Source organism: Tetrao urogallus (genome assembly GCF_951394365.1).
Source record: "Tetrao urogallus genome assembly, chromosome: 15".
Taxonomy (NCBI): Eukaryota; Metazoa; Chordata; class Aves; order Galliformes; family Phasianidae; genus Tetrao; species Tetrao urogallus.
The window spans coordinates 2,432,743-2,456,538 of NC_136828.1; the positions used below are offsets into that span (position 1 = coordinate 2,432,743).

Below are 23,796 nucleotides of genomic sequence, written 5' to 3' on the forward strand. Positions count from 1 at the left end.
TTAACATTAATATATAGTATTGCATTATATACATTAATTCATACAACACAATGTATGATGTATGTAAAGAGTATTATCTGCTACAATTATATAATTATATAATAATACTAATGCCTGAAAGCCTTAATGGAAATCAAGAATGTTTTCTGAAGTTCTCTTCAAATATTAAAAAAAGAAAAAGCCCTCTATCCCTGTGAACTGTGCTTTAAGTAAATAAGGCAGATGCAGCAGAGGTGCATATCAGCCCCTTTGGTTATGGTATTCTTTTTGTCCTAATTTCATCTCTTACAGTCTGTCTGTTTGCAGTGTTTTGAACTACGTGTGTACTTAGACTTAACATGAGCCAGCAGTGCGCTCTGGCAGCTCGAAAGGCAAATGGGATCCTGGGCTCCATCAGGAGAGGGGTGGTCAGCAGGGACAGGGAGGTGATTGTCCCTCTCTACTCGGCTCTTGTGAGGCCCCATCTGGAGTCCTGTGTCCAGGTGTGGAGCCCTCAGTACAAGAAAGACATGGAGATTTTGGAAAGGGTCCAGAGGAGGGCGACTAAGATGATCAGGGGGCTGGAGCAGCTCCCCTATGAGGACAGGCTGAGGGAGTTGGGCTTGTTCAGCCTGGAGAAGAGAAGGCTGCGGGGCGACCTCATTGCAGCCTATCAATACCTGAAGGGAACCTACACCCAGGAGGGGAGTCAACTCTTCAAAAGGGCTGACAATAGCAGGACTGGGGGAAATGGATCCAAGTTGAAGGAGGGAAGATTTAGGTTGGATGTTAGGGGGAAGTTCTTTACAAGGAGAGTGGTCGGGCCCTGGAACGGGCTGCCCAGGGAGGTTGTGGATGCCCCGTCCTTGGACGTGTTCAAGGCCAGGTTGGACGGGGTCCTGGGCAACCTGATCTAAATGTGGATGTTTGGTGGCCCTGCTAGGCAGGGGGGTTGGAACTACATGATCCTTGAGGTCCCTTCCAACCCGGGTGATTCTGTGATTCTGTGTGATTCAGTGCATGTGGCTGCACGGAAATGAACTTTCAAACTCCTGTAGATAGCTGCAGCGCATGGGATATCCCATCTTACATCTTATTGCAATAATCAGAAGTCGGTTACAAATGTTTTTCTGGCAGGATGGATATGGTGCTGTGAGGTCTTTGCAGGCACTTGCTTGGTGCTCATCCCCGTTCTCCTTTTGCCCAGTGAATGAGCTTTGTTTGACCACAGCAATGAGCATCCTCCAGATGTGTGACTGGGGAATGCTGCGCGTAGCACAGAGGTGACTTGCTCATGCTGATTGCTCCATGGCTGGGACTGTTTCCTCTGAGTATGGCTTAGCACCTTGTGTCAGGGTGAGTTTATCACGATTGTATTTTCTTTTTAACATACCAGGCTAGTTTGTTGTTAGAGCAAGTGCTAAGGAGGCAGGATGATGGATAACAAAGCAGTGCGTGCTGCTGTTCTGGCACGAGGAGCGGTTGGATGCTGCCCTGAGCATGGAGCTCCCAGCACAGGAGGCACGGCTTCATCTTTGTGAGTAGTTTGCACCTCTTTGTGCAGCAGTGTTAGCTCAGTATGTGTGTTTTGAGAGCTTTCATACCAACAGGTTTCACAGGTTGCATGTAGTTAATTCTTATCCTGCAACAGTATCTTGAGCAAAAGCTTCATTCTTGCATTCCCCAGCAATGCTATGTGCTTCAGTTTGCATCTTAATTATGTGCGTGTGTCACTTCACAGCAGATGCTCTGTGGAGTAGATCCCTGTAAGTAGATTTGGCATATGCTCTCGTGATAGGTGAAATAGTTTGCATGCTCCCAGAGCAGATATTTTCTGCAGCCCGTATTTGCAGTGATGGTAAGCAATGGGCCGCGTGGCCCAGCGCTGCCTGCTGAGCGTGAGCTGCAGCTCTTGGAACAGGTACCCTTGTGATTCAAAAATACCGAGTCCTTTCCAATGGCATTTTTTGTTGTTGTTTTAATACTCCAAAAAAGGGAATGATCAAAGTGCAGTCTGTTCTTTCCTGCCCTTCTAGATATACAAAACAGCTGCAAAGCACAATCAGCTATTGTAGTGATATGTGCCCGAGGTCTATAAATAGATGTAAAGCTTCGGCCTGAACTGCGCTGCTGGGAGGCCAGGGGATTTTTGCCTGGGGTTACTGAACATTCCCTCGCTTGTTTGTGGGTTAGAACCATAATTTCCTAGGCTGCTATATTCCAATTAAACCCGAATTCAGAAAGACTTTACCGTGAGGTCTTTACATGATTTCACTGTTTGCAGTTTTCTCAATCCCTGATGGTTTTCAACGTTTGCTTGCAAAACTCCACGTGCATTACAAATTTCTAAAGGAAAGCCTGTAGAATACAGGGACTAACCATTTAACCAAGGAGTATCACTGTGATACACACCCTTAGAGGGAAGCTTCTGGAGATATGCATGGTGAGTGGCAATCCAAATGCTGTCTCGTTGAGTTGAGGATTGGGTGCTCTTTCAACCTGGAGGTGTGCATGGTAGTGGAGATAAGAGCTTTGCTCTTTTGAACTGGAAAGCAGGCAGCTGCTTCGAGTACACCCTGCCTGTCTGCAGAGAAAGAGCAGCGAAATCTGCGTGGCAGCTTCGGAGCTGTGAGAGCTGTTCCCAGGTTTTTAAGTTAGAATTCATCGTGTTAACTGGTGTTGGAATGGGTGCTGGAGACTTCTGAGACAGTGAGGGAAGGAAGGTGCTGGGGATAACTTGGGGTTTGTGCAGCCAACGTGCAGCTGAAGCTGCTTTGCACAGAGGTGACCAGGGTTCAGCTGCTCACTGGCTGCCCGTGCGCTCTGCGCCCAAAAAAACCTGCTGCTTCGTGTTGCTTTGTAGCAGCACCAGCTTGGAGCAATGTTAGCTGTACTGCCCTGCTTTAAATTACCGTGAAGGGAGCGATGAAAATCACTACTTCGGTGTGTAAAATTGCAGCTCTTCAGGTGTAACCTTTGTGCTATGTACCAGATGAACCAGGTCATCTCAGGTCTGTGTTATTTCAGCGGCAGGAGTCGAAATCCAGCTCACTGCTGCTTATTGGGAGTGGTTGGAAGGACTTTCTCCATGCAGGCCACTTGTTGAGGGTGTTTCATGACTCCTTCAGTACGTACTGATAATTTTGATGCAGATGGTCTGCGTTTTGCATAGAAGTATGAGCCAGAAAGCAGAGTTGTGGCGGCAGTGAGCAGTGGTGTTTCTGTAGCCAGCAGTAACTCCTTGAAGGAAACAGGTGGAAACTGGAACTGAAGATGTTCTATGGCGTGCAGTGCCTATTGCAGCACTCAGTCCCATGGAAGGTGGGATGGCTGTAAGGCCGCTGTGCTGAGTTGCAGAGTGGGGCTAAGCTGTGGTTTCGGTCGGTTTGAGATTTACCCAAACTGAAGGAGTTCCTCTGAGCTGACCTGCTGTGACCTGGCCTTGTATGATCAGGGCATGAAGAGGGCTTTTTAAATATTATATAATGAAAACTAGGAAAATTCCCTTCTTTCTACAGCTTCACCTGCAGGATCCATGAAATCTAACCCAAGCCAGCACGCGGCACGTCTTTGAGACTAAGAGAACTTCTCCAGTAATTCCCCATGTGGCAGCTGATTGGCTTCACAGAATGGCGCAGGTTACAGCAGCCTCTGGAGCTCGTGGCCCCAAGCCCTGCTCCCAGGGATCTGCTTGGAGCTGCTGCTGCCCTGCCTGGCTGCCTTGGGAATATCTCTGAGGATGGAGATCCCACAGCCTCCCTTGTGCTCCTTTTTTTAGTGCATCGGGCAAAAATAGACCTCGATGTAATTGAGTAGAACCCAGTGTCTTTATTTATTTGCTTTGAGAGCAGCAGCTATTCTGTGTTGTCTGAGACCAGGCTTTTTTCCATCGGATTGTGTTTGGTTCCTGGTGCTGCTCTGAGCCCCCAGAGCACCCACTGTGTGCAGCCCAGCCTGGCTGTCATGCTGCTGCTTGCACCCTCCCCTGTTTGAGTTGGCACACATTTGCCTGAACTTGCTGTACCCTCCAGGAGATAAAGTGGCAGTCAGAAAGCAACACAGCCTTCCCCTCGAACGATTCTTTGTTTTTTTTCTGCTACATTTCTTTTTTCCAGGCTTCTTCTGTGCTTGCTGGTTTTTGGCCTCCTGGGGAAAGCACAGCTCCTCTGGGGATGTGCATTGTGCAGCCCCAGCTGAAAGACAAATGCTGTGCCTGTGCCAGGCTGCTGATGGGAGAGCAGGTTTGAAATAATCCATTTCCCTCCAAAGCAAACCACTTCTTATGCTTTTGACATAGAAGATGAAAAGCACACCTCTGTTCAAAACCAGAGCTTGCTCCTTAAGATTCCGACAGCTTCATAGATTTTAAAAAAAGATTGCATAAGCTTCATGTGAGAAATTCTGTAGCACTGTGTGATTTCCATATTCTGTATGTCCTTTGGATTCTCCGAACAGGACATCCAGTTGTGTAATGCCTTCAGTGGATGGCTGTGGCTCAGTGGATCCCTCCAGTAACTATTAGGAAAGTATTTCCTTTCTCAGCTATAAGCTTATGTGCTCTCGTTCGGGTTTCCCGAGAGAACTCTGGTATGAAATCCCAGTGGCCTGGATCGATGAGAAATTACAATGTCCTTTTTTGGATCCAGCAGCTAATTGGAAAGAAGACATCGAATTACGGGCCAGTGCAAGAAGCTTGCTTTAGCTTGGGTTATGTGCTGTGCAGGAGGATAAAGCCCTTCCTTCTCAAGTCTCACGTTCTGAGAGATGTGAATGGAAGTCTAGGAAGTGTCTGTATGGAGGCAAACCCACCGACCACACACCAGCCTGCAGGGCTCTGCCTGCCCAGTGGGACCCACAGCGTTGGTGGGAGCTCAGCAAACCAGCATCTGAAATTACTGGCTGCACGGTGTGGGTGGGCTTTCCTTGTCCTGTTTGCCATGACTTTGAATTCTGCTGCCAAGAAGGTGGTCAATATAAGCTCCAGTGGAAGACTGCTGTATTAGCAATGCATGTCTGTATGCTCTGCTTTAGAGTTATTTTCCTGGTGTTTCTAAGGTATCCTGTGTTGAGAAAAGTCTCTCCCCTACGTGCTGCCCATGGCAATGATGTGTATTAAAAATCTCTTTTCTCAAGGTATTTGTCTAATTTTAGCTTGCTAATGACTAAACAAGTGTAACAAAGCTGATTAGATTCAGTCATTTACAAAGAGACTCTTCATTATGATATGAAGTTCTTCCATGTTGCTGCTGCTTCATGTTTCTGGCTAAGAATGAAGGATGTGCGAGTGCAGAAGATGGGAAGAAGTGCAGCCTCCCCAAGAGGAGGGGAAATGCCAATCAGCGTGGAAATAACCCTGCAGGCAGAAACGAGGGGAAAGCTGAGAGACAGACTGGTGTGGTTGAGGATTTGGTGGTGGGGATTTGGGACATAAGTCCTGGATAACCTGACACTAACCTGAGCCGTGTGCTCTCTTTAAAATCACTGTATGAGATCGGTGCCTTTATTGTCATCCTGTCAGTTCTTTAATTGCAGATTCCTGGAAGGAAGACGTGCAAACTGAAAGGAGATTTTAATGCCATTGGTTTTCCTGTTTTGAAACTTCCCATGCATCTCTGTGAGTTTTGCAGCTGCCTTGTGATATTCCAGTTATGCAGCTGGTTCTAAAACAAGAGATGGGGCTGCTTAGCTTGGGGAGGTGCTGGAAAGTGCCGGCACTCTGTTCTGCAGTGCTCCCTCAGCATCAAATAGTGTATGCAGATGTGAAGGCAAGAAAAGGCATTCCCCTCATTCAAGCAGGCTCAGTGTTTCTTAGATTAGATAACAGGTAATTCTTTTTTGTTTTCAACCCAAAGTTATCAGTTGAACCAAAAAAAAAAAAAAAGCAGTTCTTTGTGATGAATAAGCTAAAAACCACTGTGATTCATCACGTTTCTCTGAAACCCTGATCCCTACCCTCAGGCAGGGAGCAATCCCGCAGAATGCCTCGGTCTGCATTGAGGAATTTTGTTTTTGAATGCCTGGGTCAAGGGGGGGGGGGGGGGGGGGGAATGCTCAGCCTTCCTTGGGCTTCTGTCAGCATTGCTTTCCTACGTAGGCGTTGCTGGGCTGGGGATGTTGTGTTTGTTCCTGTGCTTTCACCTGAGTTTTTAGGTTGGGTGGTTTTTAGCTTCTGTCACAGGTCTGGACAATTAAATGTGCAGTTTTGTATGAAGCTCGCTCTGGAGGCCCAAAGTGAGATCTTTTCCCTGTATGCTCTGCACTTCACATCGAGGTGATGCTGAAGCTTCTTAAAAAAACCGTTCAGCAAGGAGGGATTTCAGCTGCAGGTACAGCACAGCGCTGGCCCCAGCTGCCAAAACCACGCTCAGGGGCTGATGCACTCATTCCCAGCTTTTAACAAAATTGTATCAAAATATCTGAACACAGTAAATGCAGTCATTTGAATCTTGGAACAAGCTGACCTTGTAAAATAAGAATAGGAACGTGATTGAGTGTGGGGAGGCAAGATTAGCATCGAAGTACCTGCTCAGGAATTGTATATATTGCTTATTGAAGGGACTATGCTTTGTCTATAAATGATTCCTGAATTTCACTGTAAAGCAGAAGAGCTCTGTTTTCACTTGCTTTTACTGTAACGAATCCCTAAATATGTGCTTCTATCTTTGCAAAACCATGAAGCACTCAGCACGTCCCAAAACTAGTCTTGTACACTGGTTTGTATCAGACTGCTCGGCTCAGTTCTAGCACGCCGTTATTTGTGCAGTGTTTCTGCAGATCTGAGGTGCCTCTTGATCGGAGCTGGAGACTGGAGCTTTATTCTGGGGAGGGTGTTTGGATCTGTTGGTTAAGGAGGAGTGATGAGCTGCTGGAAAGGCTGATGCCCTGTGTCTGGGAGACTCAACACTCGCTATCTGGCAGCAGTAGCTCCTCAGCAGTGGCTCTCCAACGATTCCGTCCTTTGTGCTGGGAAGGCTGTGAATGCTTCATGCTTGGAATGTGCAATCAAACTGAAAACAGAGCTGTGTGGTGATGTGTGCTTACGTGGTGGCAGCGCTCCTTTCTTCCCCACCTGACCTGTTTGCCATAACAATGTATAGGAGCTGCACAAAGTACCTCCTGCAGCACTGTTATTTGCATTTTATTTTTCAGTACTGAATTAGTAACCGTTTAAAACCCTGGACCATGTGTAAACAAGCAGTGCACGAGCTATTCATAACAGCTCACCTTGAATCACAAAAGCCTGCCTGTATTGCACAAGGCACGGTGCAGGGGTGGCACTGTGCCATGCCTGCACCCAGCAGTGCACCATCACTTCCATGGCTCCCATGTCTGTTGCAGCCCACCTGCATGGGGGGCCCTGAAGGCAGCAGGGTTCCTGCAGCAGGCAACCCTGCAGGGGGAACAGATGGACTTATCTGTGATCTGCAAACTTATTTCTTCAGATTCAATCCCCTGAGGGTGCTTTTTCTATCTTCCTGAGGCTGACTTCGGATAATCAAGTGAACAAACCTTTTCTCAGTGTCACTTGGGTGAATGCACTTTGGTCAAAGTTCACACTATGTTCTCGTTGTCCAAAGGATGTTTCTGTCTTGTTCTTTCAGGTAAATGCTTGAGGGAATCTTCCTCGAGACACTGAGCAGGAGCAGGTAGGAGGGAGGCAGTGCTCACGATGCTTAGAGCTCTGCAGTGCCTTCCCTGCTGCAGTTATTGCTGCTTTCTGCGGAGGGAAGATGTGTCACAGCGTACCTGTGGGTACCCAGTACTGATGTGAGAGGGCTCATTCTTACCCCTAAGTGATGGATATTTGGGAACTGTCAAGTTAGAGCTCTCCTGTTTGTGGTCACAAGATCCCTGGAATGATCTATTTTTGTGACCTAAGCAAAAACATTGGAGCATGCTGTGTGCCTTCAATACCATTCGATCTGTTGCTTGGAAAAAACAATGATTAGAAAACAGCTGATGGGAGTATTGCATCTGTTTGTTGTTTTATTTTTCCTTTACCTTCTAAACATCAGGCTGCCATTCGTTACCAGTTTCCAACCAGAAAGAAGTGGCATGAGCAGAGCCCATCAAGCCTCGGCAGGTTTGCCTGCCCTTCTCATTTGGCTTTGGTGGGTGCTTGGCAGCCAGCCTGCCCTCGTGCTGTGCTGCACTGGGGAGCGACTGCCTGCCTGTGGCCCTGTCAGCACACGGGCTGCAGCCATGTGACAACTGAGGCTTCTCAAATCTTGTTTGCTGCATGCTCTTGTCTGGATTCTATTAAAACTCTGTTAGGACCAGGAGCCACAACAGCTCGCTGCGTTACCCAGTGCCTGGACAGGCTCGGTTGCATCACACTATTGTTTCGTACTGGAGTCCTTCCGTGCATTGTACACACTTGCTTTGTTTCCTTTCTAAAATACCCATCGCAAGGATAGGTGAAGTTTTCCAGTGTGAAATTGCTGATGAGCTCCTAATTGCTTTCTGTCGGGCCATGTTTTGGTTTAAAAGAAATCCGTTCCCATCCCTGAGCACCCTGGAGCTGCGGGAACTTTAGCTGGAGTTCCCTCTCTGCCCACCCCAGGCTGTGCTTGGGTGGAAAGGAGTGCAGGGAGCCCACCTCCACCTCCAGGCCATGCTGCTGGCTGCTGTGCCATTCCCATGGCATGGCTGCTGGCAGCGATTGTACGTAATACTGGGATGCTCATAACACTGGGATGTTATGTAGGAACTGCTGGGGCTCAGAGCGTGCTCCTGCCTTGGGTACCTTGAGCATCAGCCAGGAGTTCAGGTTGCCTGCTGCCTTAGCCATGTGTTATTAAACCTTGGAGGTACTCTTAGAAAAAAAAACACATTTACACAGTAAGTTTAGAACTGGAAGAAAATACCTTTTGGTATTAACCTTCTGTTAATGCGACCTCCTCACTTTTTTCTAAAGAAAGAGCTGCAGTGCACAGAAGAGGCATGTTGTGCCCCTGCATCCTGTACCCGTCCCCTTCCCATGGAGCAGCCCCAGTGAGCACCAGGTTGTCCCTAGAATTCTTTGGGTACGTTTTCAGAAAGCATGTTGGGTGTTAGGAATATTGTAATTTCTGAGGGCATTTTTCCCCCCTTCCCCCCCAAAGGAGCCAGACTCCTGTGTGCATGGTTGGCTCTTGCTTTGGTACCTGTTGGGTTCTGAAATGGCATCGTTGCTCACCGTGCTCATTCCTTCCCACAGGGTGGAGTGGTCAATAAGTGTGAAAAGTAAAACCAGTAAGATAATAGGAGATGCTTATTAACGGGTGTGATCAAATCATGGAATGTGTCTTTCTAAAGCCATCCCAGAGTCCAAGGCTGCAGCAGGTTTTACAGGAGAACTGAGTGGTGTGGGTACAAGGCAGAGAGCATATGGAGCAGCTCATCCCCAATACACAGCGTGTAGGAATGCTGTGCATCTCTGAAGGTTTGTGAGGAATCCTTAGAACAGAGACCATGCGTTACCTGCAACGTATTCATAAGCAGCCTGGATTCTTGTGCAGAACACCCATTTCCCAGGCAGGACTACCAAATCCCCATCTTGCCTCTTGATGGAAACCTGTACTTTCTTTCCCTAAGCATGGCAGGCAGTGTGCTGGGTGGGTAAACCAGCTGGGAGGGAGGTGGATGAGCTCTCACTGCCCACCCGTTGCTGCTAGCGCGCTGTCAGCAGACCAGTGGAGCAGCGAGCGAGCAAAGGCAGCCCTACAAATGTGTGCTCTGTGTTCTGGTATGGGGCTCCTGCTTACAGCTTGCAGATGTCAAGTACCAACACTGCACATGTGTTGTTGATCAGCATTTTCCAAGCTGGTTGCTGTCTGTTAGTTGATCAGAAGTGTTCTGCTAAACAAAGGTATAAGGAAAGCTGGTTTTCCACAGCATAGAAGATGCCTCTGATTTCTCTGTCTCTTCCCAGTTCTTCTGGGACTACAAAGATAGGTTTGGCGTTTCCTTTTTGGGGAGTTTCTTTTGTATTTCCAGCCTGAAAAGTTCTGTTTCTTATTATCATTGTTTCTACTTTCCAGAGGCTTAAGATAACAAGTTGGCTCATAAATTCCATTCTAACTTTAGCCACAGGAAATGCTGCTCCATACATTCAACGTGTGCTGTTCCAGGTAGGCTGGTTTGTTAGAGTGCAAGCATCAGGGCTGCGTGCGTTGCAGCAGGATGTGTCCCATAGGTTTGTTGGGGGACCTGCTGCAGCCTTACAGCTTGCCAGAATTCAGGCCGTGCCTGTAAGTCTTTGCATCCTCGAGTCCTAAAACCCCAAATCCTAAGCAGGTTGAGCTGCAGAGGTACCATGGGCACACAGTGCTTCTGCTCTCACACCTCGGGAAGTTCAGTTGGCTGGAAGATGTTCTGCAGGGATATCCCAAGTCCTGTGATCACACAGTTTGTATTTGCCAGATGCTTAGCAGCCCAGCTAAGGATGGCCCTCAGGCATTCGCTGCTTGCTTCACTGCAGCGCACACACATCCTTGAGTAAGAAATCACTGCAATCTTCAGGAAGACTGGACAACTCTCAGAAGTTTGTTCTTCAGCGTAACAATCTGTTGGCAAATGAAGATTGCAAAATAGGGAAAAAAGCAATTGTTGCTGCAGCAGTAGCACCCAGATTTTCAATTGGAGTTGTGCATTCCTTGGCACTGCACTGGGTCCTGCTCTGAAGATGCCTGGTTGGCTGGCTGCGAAGGAGCTTGGGTGCTCTACAGGAGGGGGAAGTTTTGTCCATTGGTTCCTCATGCTGGGCAGGATCTGATCAGCAGCTCCTTTGGGTGCTTTTGGATGCCAGCGGTAATAATTGCAGTCAATATTTGATCTTATGGAGCGTTAAACTGTATGGCGGCGTATTTTATGATACAAGGAAACCCCAGCATAGGTCATGGCTCCCTTTCTCTGCATTGGCAGGTGCTGGATGGCAGCTCTTCTGCTGCCATATTTGGGGCCAAGTAAGGAGATGATGTCTTTGTAGGGAAAGCTTTGCGCTGCGTTTTATCAAAAAGTGAAAGCAAGAAATGATGAAGAAGCATAACCCAAAAGTGAGTGAGCACCAACCAGTTTGGGAAGAAAGGAGCAAAAGCTGACCTTTCTGTATGAGCTGCCTATACACTGCTAGATATTTGTGTAAGAGTTGTACCAAATGGCTGTTAAATGACTGAGTAGTGGCCTGTGGTCGCTGCAGGCTGGGGCAGCTCTGCAGATTCCATCTGTGGATAATGCAAAAGCAGGGGGCTGTGGAAGCAGAGCTCAATTAACTATTTTATGAACATATGCTTGCATACTTAGTATTTGCAAGGAAATACAACTAAATGATTAAAGTGCATGGATTCTTAAGGGAAACTAATGGGAAGATGGATAATGAAAGAGAATAGTTAATATGAAGCAAAAGGGGGCATGGCTGGTGTGATGCAGGGCTTGTTGCTCTGCTGGAGGGGCTGTCCCATTCTTACAGAACTGAGCTCTGCTGGGGGCTGTTCTGCACAGAAAGGGTTTCGGAAGCATATGAGGTTCAGTAGGGTAGAAAGAGAAGGGGGAGAACATGGTTTGCCAGAGAAAGTCGTTTTCCTTCCTGGTATCAAGCAGTGCTCCCCAAAGGAGCAGTTCCCACACTGCCAGAACTGGTTCACCTATGGGGATGTTTATGCACAGCCCTATTTATAATTTTGTTGGTTTATGTGCATGCAGAAAATCACGTGCTTGGAGGGTGCACACATGTGGTATCAGTTGTTGTATGTGGCATGGATTTTTAGTACTGGGATGAGTTTGTGTCTTTGCATCTTCAGAAGACAGGTGAAGGAGGCAACTCCTGCCATTCCGATACGAGCAGTGGTGTTCGCTTTGTCCTGGGTGGAAAATACCCAAATCAGGTGTGTGTTGAGGTGGTCGCTGTGCCCCCAGCCAGCTGTAGGACTTCCCCACAGGAGTGAGCCTGCTCCCAGCCCCACTTCCAGGAGCCATCTCAGGGTGCAGCTGCACAGATTGGCTGCCAGGCAGCTCGGTTTTGGCTCTTTTCTTTACTTGCTTGGTGTAAATCCAGGAGAAGGGGATCGTTATCAAATGGAGACTGGCAGGAGGGGGAGGCAGCGTGAGTTTTACTTCACTAAGCTGCAGAACCGACGTGTCTTTCCTCGTTGTGGTGTCTTGAGATGTTGTGCAACACACAGTTTGCACAGGGATGGCTCCATGGCTGCGTTAGCTCACTGTGCGTGTAATACACATTACTTACATCAGTGCAGTTCAGCTGAATTAATAATTTTTGTTATATACCACGACATTTCAGACTGAACAGGAGCTCCTTTGTGAAGAGTCACCAAATTGCAAGCAGCACTAAAGCACGTACAGCATTCCTATCATAAGAAGGATTCAATAACCAAGTATTAGGTAGGCAGCAGTAGTAAGCTGCCATGAAGCGTGAGGCTGCTCTTCCAAATGAGGTTGGTTACAGCAGCACAAGGACGTTCTTGCTTTTTTCGAGCACAGAGCTCAAACAGGAGGTAATCTTACCTTTATGCCACGCGCTGACAAAATAATTCTGCACAGTGCATTAAGACAGGAGAATAACATGAAGAAAGAACAAAGAAAATGCACCTGCTTAAAAGAATAAAGAAAAAGCAACACAAAAAAAGGAATAATAGCATTCTTGCTTTAAGGTAGCTTTTATAAATAGAAGTAGGAAGCTTAATGCTCGATCTTGTACCCCAGGGTGTGTGTGAGGCTTGGGGCAGCCAGCATAGAGACCAGCTGCCCCTGAGACCCTATAAGGATGCCCAGGGCCCTGAGCACGTGGCCACATGGGTGTCAGTTCTTGCACAAACTGGGCTGGAGGTGCTGGGAATTGCACAGAGGAGCTGAAAAACTGTTATCAGCATGTCTGACTTATTTTTATTGGAAAGCTTACAGACAAAGTACTGTCTTTGTTACGTGTCACGGGTGAAGGGATGTTTATAGAATCTCTCTAAAGAAAGTTTTAAGGGAATGACCTTTATCGTAACGTCAGCTGCTATTGGAGCAGGAAGCTGCTGCCTTCCAAGGGCTGGAGCTCGCTGTGTTTGCTTCCAGGTTTCATCCTGTGGAAGGAGGCAGCAGAACTCGATTAGTCGTCAGGAGAGCCTTGTGTGTGAATGGGAGCGGGGGCAGACATCCCATAACAGGCAGCACGTGGGGATGATTCGCTGAGCCCAGTGCAGAGCCAGCAACCGTGGTGTCAGTGGGCCTTCCAGCGATGGGCAGTGAGCGTTCAGCTCTGGGATGGCGTGGGAGCCCAACGCGGGGGGCAGGGCCATACGTCAGCCTGTACCCCAACCCAGGGGCACTGCTCAGCTCTGAGCTGGCGCCTTCCACATCACCAGACGTGGCAGTGCCCATCCGTGCTAGGTGGGAGATTTCCCATACGATGGCAACTAAGCCGAGCATTTCAGCACAGGAAGAGTTGTGATTCGCAGCCCCTGAGTTTTTGTGCCTAGACAAGGAAAAGAAAATAAGGAATTTTCGGAACGAGACTCAGATCCTTGTTTTTTGAGCAGGCTTTTGGTGCAGACCGGCCTGGTACAGCACAGTATTTACCAGTCTGGCCTTTAATAAGGGATCTGGCTTCCAATTATGCTTCAGCTCATGCAGCAGTTGCAGGGCGAGCATGTGGGCGTGAGAGATTGAGGTTGTTCTTTAGAAATGTGAAGTCTGCTCTGACTAGGAGAACCCGACAGTTTCTAGCACTGAAACGCCATTTCCTTTTCCAAGCATGAAGGGAGCTTTGCCACATCTCTGCAAGAAATGGAGAGCTTTGGGGGGGGAACACACGCTGCTTTGCAAAAGTGCAATGTCAGTCTAGATCTCGCTGAAAAACAGGCCGCAAACCCTTTCCAAAAGTAAAGAGTTAATGTCTCAGCTCAAATTACAACTTGGAAGCCAATGCCTAAAGCCTAAGCTCTGTTTTCCAGAGCGTCTGAGTGCAAATGGAGTAAAGCAAGCACGTGTCAGGCATGGCTGCTGCTGCGGGTTCCAGTCTCTGGGATCTGGGGCAGCAGATGTTGGGCAATCCTGGTTGCCACTGCTTTGCAGAGTGTGTTCCTACTGTCTGTTCCCTGATACTCCTTCTGTGCTGTTCTCGAGCCCCCATCGTGCTTTGCTAGCTACTGTATTTCCTATCTGACAAGTCCAAAGTAGTGTTATTTTTGTTTCCTCACAGTTCTCACTGTTTATATCTTTTCTCTAGGATTGAAGACCTATCTGATCTCTGGTCAGAAGGTGAAGGAACCCCACTGCAGCTGTTCGCAAGCCTTGCTTCCCAGCTTGGAGGCTGGGGATGGAGCCAGGATGCAGGCAGCTCCCTCAGCCGAGAGCGCCGCTGACTCCACAAAGGCTCTCAAACACATGGAAAAGCCAAAGGTGAGTCCTTGCTTCAGAGAGCTCAGACTGTGCCCAGAGACGTGTGGATGGGGAAACCTCACCAGTTTGCTTACGAGTTGCTTGCTCTATTTATATACACACATATATGTGAGTGTATATATGTGTATATGTACAAAGTGTAGCTTCAGGAAAAAAATGCACGATGCAATGTTTAGCAGTTGACAAACAATCTTGAAAATAAGGTGGGCGTTGCTGAAGTGTTTTCAGGTGCACAGTTTCCTTAATATTTATATTTTAGAAGCAAGAGGTCAGCGCTGCTTCTTCGGTGGTCATGGTGCTACGGGGAGAAGAAGCTATGCTGCATGCAGCTCCCATAGCCATAGCGTTTATGATTTTCTGTTTGCTGTGCTCTGCTTCTGCCTTCCCTTTATAAGGTGTGCTGTGAACTCGGGAACCTTTCCGTACGGTCCTGCAGCTGACATAGCTATTGAAAAATAATAAGGATTGTTTGCATTACAGAAGAGCACGTTCTGGTAGGCTGTTGCATCTGCTTGCTCTAGAAAGCTATATAAAGATGGAGGGCAGTGTTTGTATGGATACAGCTTAAGGAAATGGTGACTTTTGTTATGTTCTCACCTCTTATGAAAGCTCTTGACAAGGGAATCTGTGAAACAAGGTATATTGCTTTGAAGCTTTGCTGTTACTCTCAATCTTCCCAAACAACAGATGCCTGTTCTCTGAATGCGCTGAGTCCCTGGCGTTGGGTTGCTGAATGAGGCACTAATGCCAGGCTGTCTGCAGGTCAATGCCCGTAGTCATTGGTGTATGAGCAGTGCTGGGAGGACCTCACCAGCACAGGTTTGCTGTTCAGCTGACAGAGCTGGTGGCAGGTGACTTTCCTGCAACTCCATTTGGGTCAGGAAAGCGTGGAGTGTGCTTGTGTTTCATTCTGGAGTAAAAACACTTGATCACGAGTGTGACAAGCTGGAAGGCTGGTCCAAAGGTATGGTCCAAAGCTAAATGAGCTCCTGACAGAGCAGACCAGGACTATACAGACACAGAAGGCAGCTGTGGCTATCTTTGTGTCTAGCCAAAGTATGGGCTGTGTGTGGTTTGACTGGTCCCAGGTTGTTGGCAATACCTTTCTACTTCTGCTCCCGTGTAAGAGTGAGGGTGGCACATTTGCATCCTTGCCAGCTGTCTCTTGAAAGCTACGAGCAAAAAAGGCAGGAAAGTGCATCGTTGGAGCATTCGGTGGTTGTCCATACAGGTAAGTCTCTGTGCTGTGAGGGGCATGGCTGTGCAAAGGTCCCATGCAGCAGTAACAGGTAGGATCTGATCTGCTTCTGGAGTGGAAGGATTTGGGACAGTTCCAAGTGTGTGTTGCTGAGATGCCCATCCATGAAGTGTGAGAGAAAGAGGAGAGATTAAATGCGGCAGTAAGACTGGAAGTGCTGTTGGTGAGAAAACAAGTGTGCCTTGTTAACACCAGACAGCAAAGCAAGCTTCAATCAGAGGGTAGTGAAACTGTAGCAAGGTTCAGTGCTGAGCTGCATGCAGCTGGGACCTGCTGGGGTTTGTTATGTATTAACTTGTGGTCCTTGTTCAGATGACCCAAGTCCAAGACGTAATCTGCTGTTAAGAATCGGCTTGCCCTCTGGCTTGTGCTTCCTCCAACAGGGAGGACTTAGCCTGCAGGAGGACAGGTAACAGAGACATCGCTGTTCCAGCAGTGTGCCATGCTGGGATGTGCTTTGGTTACTGCTCATCACCTCTCTTGCCTATAAACAGGAGGGGAGTCAACTCTTTGAAGGGGTAGATAACAGCGGGACAAGGGGAAATGGTTTGAAGTTGAGGGGGGGAAGATTGAGGTTGGATGTCAGGGGAAGTTCTTTAGAGAGAGAGTGGTGAGGTGCTGGAACAGCTGCCCAGAGAGGCTGTGGATGCCCCGTCCATCCCTGGAGGTGTTCAGGGCCAGGTTGGATGGGGCCCTGGGCAGCCTGGTCAGGTATTAAATGGGGAGGTTGGTGGTCCTGTATGTAGCAGGGGGTTGGAGATTCATGATCCTTGAGGTCCCTTCCAATCCGAGTCATTCTATGATTCTGTGATTGTTCTGGTCTGGGACGGCCTGCCTAGGTGTTAATTGCTGTTTTGAGTGCTGATGCCGGTCTTTTGCACTGCAAAAGTGCAAACATGGCAATCCAGATAAGTGAAGGAGAGGCTCAAATTGGCTGTTCAAGGGGGAAAATTGCTTCAGAAGAGCATCTAGGACAAGTGCCAGCTCAGTTTCAGCCTTCTCAGATACCCTGTGCACTGTTGTGTTCCTATTACAGCAAATCTATGCTTGTAGGCATGCAGTTTTGTTCATCTCCACGAGCTCTGGAGGTGTTACAGTGATTTCAGAGGTGGCCAGACAGCCTGGAAAGCAGTGGGCTTGCTTCCCCAAAGGACATTGCTGGCATGAATTCTGAATGAACTGAAATTTGCCTTCCCTTACGGTTTGAGGAGCATCCTTATAACACGTGCCACAAAATGCATCAGAACACGATAGTGTAGTGATGAAGCAATCACATGAGTGGTGGTAATGTCATTATTCTTCATTATATATGATATGTACAATATATATATGTATTTATATGTGTAAAATCCATGAAGAACAACTGTGGCATTTAATTACAGTTCAACACAGCTTTTGAAAAGGAGTGGGTTTCTTTCTTACAGTGTTTTTCCTCTGAAGCCTGCAGCTTTCTGGTAGGGTCTGGAGGGAGAATTTGCAGAAGAATCATGATAATTTGCAAAAGAATCATGACTTACATGCCAACTGTTTTAAATACAAAGCTGTAAACAGTGTCAGTGTGGGAGGAGATGACTCCAACTCTGCAAAAGAGACTAAGAAGGAGGGGCAAAATTACAGGCAAGCTAAAATATTTCTGTTTCAAAGGAAGTAAGTGGCCATATTGGATGAGAAGGATGACTTTCACATTTTGGGCTGGAACGGGTGTGCTATTGGACAAGACCTGTTAAGGAAGGTCAGGAAGGAGAATGCAACAGTAATTGATCCATGACAGGAATTGTATTTCTTCTTCTCCTTCACTGTGTCTGCATTTGTCTTGATTGCAAATCTCATGGCAGTATGCATCTCAGTGAAAGGCGAGTTCTGGGACGTGCAGTGGGTACATAATTAAAACAGTGGGGAAAGATGCTGGAAATGAAAGTCTTTATTAGCAGCTGATTTTTGCATGAAAACACCATAACTTGCTTAATCAAGTATGGTATTTTTTTTTTACCACTTTGGTGTCAATTTACTTCCCCTATCGTATATTGTGAAATGCCGTACTGGACTGGGGATCAGAGGCTGTCAGTGTGAAATCAGGAGGTTTATTTGCTTGTCCTGGTGTTTGAAAGTGCATTGCTGAATTATTCATTGTGACTGGGCCACATCCACACCAAGATTGTGTCAGTGTCTGCAGCAGAGAATAAAGCTAGTGATATTGACTTGGACACGTGGCATAAGTCAGGTAGCTTCTTTTGAAAAGGTGAAGCTTCTTTTCTGAGACTGTTGTCTTCTGGTGTAACCCCAGCAGCTAAGCACACAGGTAGGTCCTGCTGCTTTATGCCAGCATCAAATGGGGGTCACTTTCCACAGAATGCTCAAGGAATTCACAGTATTTAATGTTTGCTTTTTTTTTTTAAATGGAACCATTTAGGAACCAGCTTCCTCCTCTCTGTAAGTGCAGTTACTTGTTCAGGCTGTACCAGCTCAGCATTGGATGAACGCTGCTCATCCATTGCCAGGTGAGGAAGCTGGTAGGGAACTGCAGTGTGTGTGGGGCTGGCTGCTCGGGGGCTCGGGCTCCTCCTGGCAGCTCCTGAGAGGCGTCGCTGAGTGATGAGGTGGAGCAGCAAAAGAGTGGGCAGATAGAAGTGCCGTGACAACCTTGAAAGTTACGATCTGTGAGTCTTTGTGGAAATTCTGGTGTGAAATGAGGCAGGAAAAGGGGTTTGGAGCGAATGTGAAATTCTGAAAAGACAAAGGCATTGTGCTGTGCAAAGGGGAGCAAACCCAGAGGGAGGAGCTGTGGAGGCTCTGGGACAGCAGCAAGGTGCACTGCAGAGACTTCAAGCAGTCCCTCCTGACAGGGAAGGTGATGGAAAACGCACGAGTTGGAAGCTGTATCAGGAAGTTTCTGTAGGTAACCCACCATACGGTACAGTGTGCCAAAATTGGCGTGCTGCTCTAGGGGCTGCTGTATCTGCATCCATCAGTAGACCTGAGGCAAGCCTGGTAACAAACTTTCTCAAGAATGTAGGAATTGTTACCACAGGGTTCCATGGAGTGTTCCTGTCCTGCAGTACCCTGCCTGCATGTGGCAAGCATGGGAGGCAAGTTTGAAGGACTTTGCAAGATGAGGTGTGGGCTTCATTCCTCTATAAAGGTCATCACATTTTAATCCAGTGGGATAAGTTGTTTTAAAAGCCAAACCATGACATTTTAGATTGCTTCCAAAACGCGTAACCTGCAAGTTACAAGTCCTGATGATTTTGCTTTCCTTGTTTCCTGTGTGTTTGGGCAGCGTTTGGGTTCAACAGCATTCCACAGCCAGAGCTCTGCTCCCCTGTGTTGCAGAGCTACATGAGAAAGTATCGTCCTCTACTCATTTCAGATGCGTTGCTTTCCATTTCTCTTTGCCATTTATAGCACCGTGGTGTTCTTTGCTTGAATGTGCTGCATTTTGTCCTAAGTCTTCCCTCAGCAGGTCACCATGCTGTTCAGATCCTTTTGCAGGCACTTTTTAGATGAGGTAATTGCACTTTGGTCACTGAAGGGTATTTTGTTCTTGTTGGGGTGGTCCTTCGCCATTAAGCAGCGATTCCAGTAAAGCTTTCCTGGATCAGGTTTGGCTTTACTAAACAAAAAATGTGCAATTTGTTTTTGAAATGGTGCATTCTGGTCCTTTTAAAATTCTGTTCCCTGCTTCCCCTTCTTTTGCTTTGTTTGTCTTTTAACCACGCAGCAAGCATACAAGTGGGCCACATTATGAATTGTATAACATGACGAGGACACCGGAATGTTCCCAGCTAAATTCTTTTTGTCTCCTTGCAGCCTTGCCCTTCATGTAGTACCACCCTTGTTCCCCACTGTGATGTCAGCATAGACGAAGGAGCTATCCAAAATGGTTGTCAGGATGAGCATAAAAACAGTACAAAGGTAATTTAAGTACTTATCGCTTCCCTTCTTTTTCCTCACTTCTCTGCTTCACTTAGCCGCCTCCTTTTCGCATTGCTGTTCCTTTAGTCAAGCTCTTCAGCAGCAGAACCGATTTTGAGCAGTTGCTTTCTAAACTTCAGTTGGGCTTCCCCCCTCTCCCTCCCCTCCCCAAATTTTCAAAAGAATCAGTGGTTTTCTGAGCCCATTCTGATGCTGAGAAGGACCTAAAATTGGGACTCTAAACTATGCTGAGGGTAGCCAGGGAAAGAGGCACAAAGAACACCATCACTCTCTGTTGCTTACACTTGTTAGCTGTATGTCACCTGGCCACATGTCAAGTGTCTTGCCAGTGTTCCCTGTGTCATAGCTCTACAAGAGCCATTCCTGTTCATGCACACAGCAGAAATTCACAGTACCTAACTCTGTTCATGTCCTTTTTTTCTGACAAATACACCATGCTGCTGGCAAGATTGTTTTCTGTGCTTGTTGCTTAGATATTCTTACTGAAGCCACCCACTCCCTCTACAGTACCAGACACTGCCTGTTTGTCGTTCCTGGCCTTCATGGTCTCCCAGCTCTTTCCTTCTGGAAAATGGAGCTGCAGACTGATAGCAATGCTCATCAACTCTCTGTTAGGCTTTGAGATGAGTTTAATGCTTTCCCTCGCTGGGGAGATTCACTTTATAAACATGCTCAGATTGCTATCTGGTTGTTTTTCTTCCCGTCTGTCTGTAAAACTCTACTTGTGTATAGTGCTAATGGAAAACTTGCCAGCGTTTATGTAAATGGTCTGTGGCACAGTAGGCCGTGTTCTCTGCTGGGGTTCCTAAGAAACAGCTTAAGGAAAAAAAAATAATCCCTGCAGCTCTGAGGGAGATGGAGCGGAGTGGCCAGGAGGTACAGGACTCTGAACAGCATGACAGCTTCAAGGCCAAAATGCTGTGGGAGACCTTCCAGGCTGCTGAGGTGGTGAGCATGAGATGCTGCTTCCCCCAGCTGCTGCTGCCGTGGGTCTGCAGGACTGCTAACAGATTGTCCTCTGCTACCAACCACCTCATGTGTCGTAGACTGTCTTCACCAGAATTGTTCTCTGAAGTTTCTTTCTACTGCAGCTACATTAGGCTCAAGTATGTTAATGACTGAGTCATCAAACCTTGCTTGGAAGAGTCTGTGCAGCACTGAATAAATGCTTGTGGTTTCAGTGGAAGAAACAAGCTAGTGGAGAGCGATCACGTGTCCCTCCTGTGTTTGCAGGTTGTGTATTGCTAGTCCAAACCTGGAGCAGCTCTGTGGCTATCCAGTAAGTCTGGGATGCCCATTCAAATAAAAGCCTGAGGAGCAGCCAGATGCACAGTGTTGCTGCGGCACTGGATTTACAGATCTCTGCAGTCTCAGCTCTGTTAGGAAGAAGAGCCATCAGCTCCCTTTGCTCATCTCTGTTCTTCCCTCCTCTCCCCCTCTTGCTGTGCCTGGCCCCGCAGCGTTCACTTCCCCTCTTGTTCTCTCAGCTCCAAAAATGAGTTTAACCACTCCTCAGGCCTTCATAGAGTCACAGAATGGCTTGGGTTGAAAGGTACCTCAAAGACTACCTACTCCCAGCCCCGCTTCCTCAGACACCTTTGCCAGTGACTGAATGAGACAATCAGGTCGCTCTGAACTGCATCCTGCCTGGCACCTGCAGGGATGGGTCCCCGTGTCCTTTGAAGCCCCCACGTCTTTTCAGAAGAGGAGGTGATGCTGTGGTGCACTGCATCTCTGCTCAGCACAGCTGACAGCCTGTTGCCATCAGGAACCTCAGCAGTGCTGGAGCGAGCAGCACTTATTAAGTAGGGATTTTCTTCTTACACACAAGGAGTTTCGAACTCTAATCCCCTCCTGTTAAGATTAACAGAGTGGAGACAGCACAGGAAAACCTTGAGCTGACCGAAGGAAGAATTTTCTTAGGGATTTGAGCCTTTGCCAAAGAGCTGAAGAGAAAAGGCCAAGAGCAGTCCAAGCTGACCTTCTGTGAAAGAGCAGACATTTTCACTGCATCCTTTGGATGAGCTCAAAGAGCAGGCAGGGAAGCAAACAGCACACGTAGCTTTTCTTTGAGCTGTTCAGACAGATTTCCTCTCTTACTGCTTTTCAAGCAAAGCAGTTTCTCACTCTGCTCATGGAGATGTTCTGCTGCTGCTGTCTGGTATCTTCACTGGTTATTATTTATGAGAGAAGTGAGGCATGAAGGTTTTTAACATGCACAAAATGTGCTTTTGTGGTGTTTGTTCAACTAGAAAAGTGGATACCAGAAATGCTTATGTTAGAAGAATGGTTTTTTTTGTGGTTGTCGTAACATCTTCCTGTCAAAAAATTGGAAATGATATATTAACAGTTGCCAGCACACATTCAGCTGTACCTGCCCGTGTCCGTGTTCCTTGTGTGGTTTACACCATAGAGACACGAGGAGCTTCAATTAATTTTGCACAGCCATAAACCAGCGATTTCTCAACTCTCAAACATATTTCAGAGCGTGATGGGGTGATGTGATATTTATGGTCACCGAGGGACATCCAAGAATAGTCTTCTGGAGGAGCTGTGCTGCCTGCAGTGCGGGCAGCAGTGAAGGAACTTCTGTCAGGAGTGGGCTTGGGGACGGGGATGGGTGATACGTGGGAAATGATAAGACGTGGAGAGGGGAGATGAACACTGAGATGTGCTAAGTTTGGTACATGTTTGCTTTTGGAAGTTATAAAATGATCCTGACTAATGGCAGCTCACTTCCATTCCAGCCGTGTTTAGTTGTCTAAAATTCTGGATTTGCTTGAGTGCATTACAAAATGTGAAGGAAGGAATTGCAAGTTCCATGAAGGGGGGGGAAAAAAACCCAACCTTTTTTTGGCTGAAACTCACTTCTATTCTGAAAGGAATGAAAGCAGGCTTGATAATACTGCGCGTTTCAGCAGTATTGCAAGCTGGTGTCAAAACTGAAAAATATATTATCAGTGCAATGGTGAAAGAGGTGTAGCTCAGTGAAGATGTGGCTTTGGCAGGGTAATTTTGTGCAGGATAACGAGGTGCACAAAGAGGCTGTTCACACAGGGCTGGTCCTGCTCCTGGGAGAGCAGTGGGGCTGTGTCTGCAGAAGGGGCAGCAGAGGGGCTGTCTCATGGCCTGGGTGAAGGCAGCATGGTTCACATGGGTATTTAAGGAGGCTTGGAGGAGAGACTTGACCTGAAGATGAGTGAAAGAAGTTTGGATTGTGGTTGGTCTGCGTTGCACATGTGAATATGTGCTTTGTTTTCTGGTGCCTTGGGAAGGGGGACATAGAAAGCAAAAGGACAAGACCTAAATAGACATGGCCTTCTGGCAGACGTGAGTGATTCCAAGGCAGGTGGAGGGAGGTCTTTGGCATGACCAGGTAAACATTCTATGTGCTGAGGGAAAAGCTCCTTCTGACTTCAGCTCCGTTCAGTTTCTCCTGTCTGTTTTCTCGACCATTCATGTTCCCTGTGTCTGTTTTGCTTTCTGTCATGCAGGCTCCAGGAGGACATAGTCCAAAGACCCAGAATGGACTTTTGAGTCCTCCCCAGGAAGAAAAGCTGAGCAACAGTCAAACCTCACTTTATGAAATGTTGCAAGAGAAAGGAAGATGGGGGGGAGTGAGTCTGGATCAGTCGGCCCTCCTCCCTTTGAGGTTCAAAAACATCAGAGAAAAGACAGATGCCCACTTTGTGGATGTGATTAAAGAGGACAGGTAAGGAAAATACTGCACACTGTAAAAGTGTCTGAAGGAGAGAAGGCATTACCAGGGGTTCCAGATGCCTAACCAGTGTTTGTGTGCTTTTTTTTGTCTTGTGTCAATAGTCGCTAATGAAACATAACATGTTTCATCATTCTTCTTCCGTGGTGAGTAGACATTCTTCCTTTGAGTCTTTGGAAATGGAAAGTCGTCTTTCAGTGACTTGTCCTGAAGTTGAACTCTGTGCATGGAGTTCTTCCCAATACACTTACGGTGTACCTTCCTCCGTGATTAGAAGTGGGGCATGCAGTCTGAAGCACAGAACTCACATTTTTGCATAGCAAGGGAACAACATCCGATAATGTTGTGTGGCTAACTGATGACTAGAAGTCACATGGAGAGACGGAGACTCTCCGGAGATGGAGTTTTTAGGACTGAACTCTCCCAGACCCTACAGTGTTTTATGAAGTTAGCCTCTCTTCACTCTTCAAACTCAAAGGTTTCTTTTGGGCAGAGGAAAATACCTTCTCCAAAATTCAGTGGTGTG

The 23,796-nt window shown here is 47.3% G+C and overlaps 1 protein-coding gene across 1 annotated transcript in view; it reads left to right on the forward strand.

Moving 5' to 3' along the window:
• The window catches only part of ADCY9 (adenylate cyclase 9), a gene marked incomplete at both ends in the record, with an annotated part of 59,088 nt that overhangs the window by 15,791 nt on the left and 19,501 nt on the right, over positions 1-23,796 (forward strand). Inside the window, 3 exons of the mRNA XM_079542774.1 lie at positions 14,189-14,361; positions 19,427-19,531; positions 23,047-23,264. Of these exons, the coding sequence (XP_079398900.1) occupies positions 14,189-14,361; positions 19,427-19,531; positions 23,047-23,264 (496 nt within the window). The remainder of the gene's footprint in view (positions 1-14,188; positions 14,362-19,426; positions 19,532-23,046; positions 23,265-23,796) is intronic.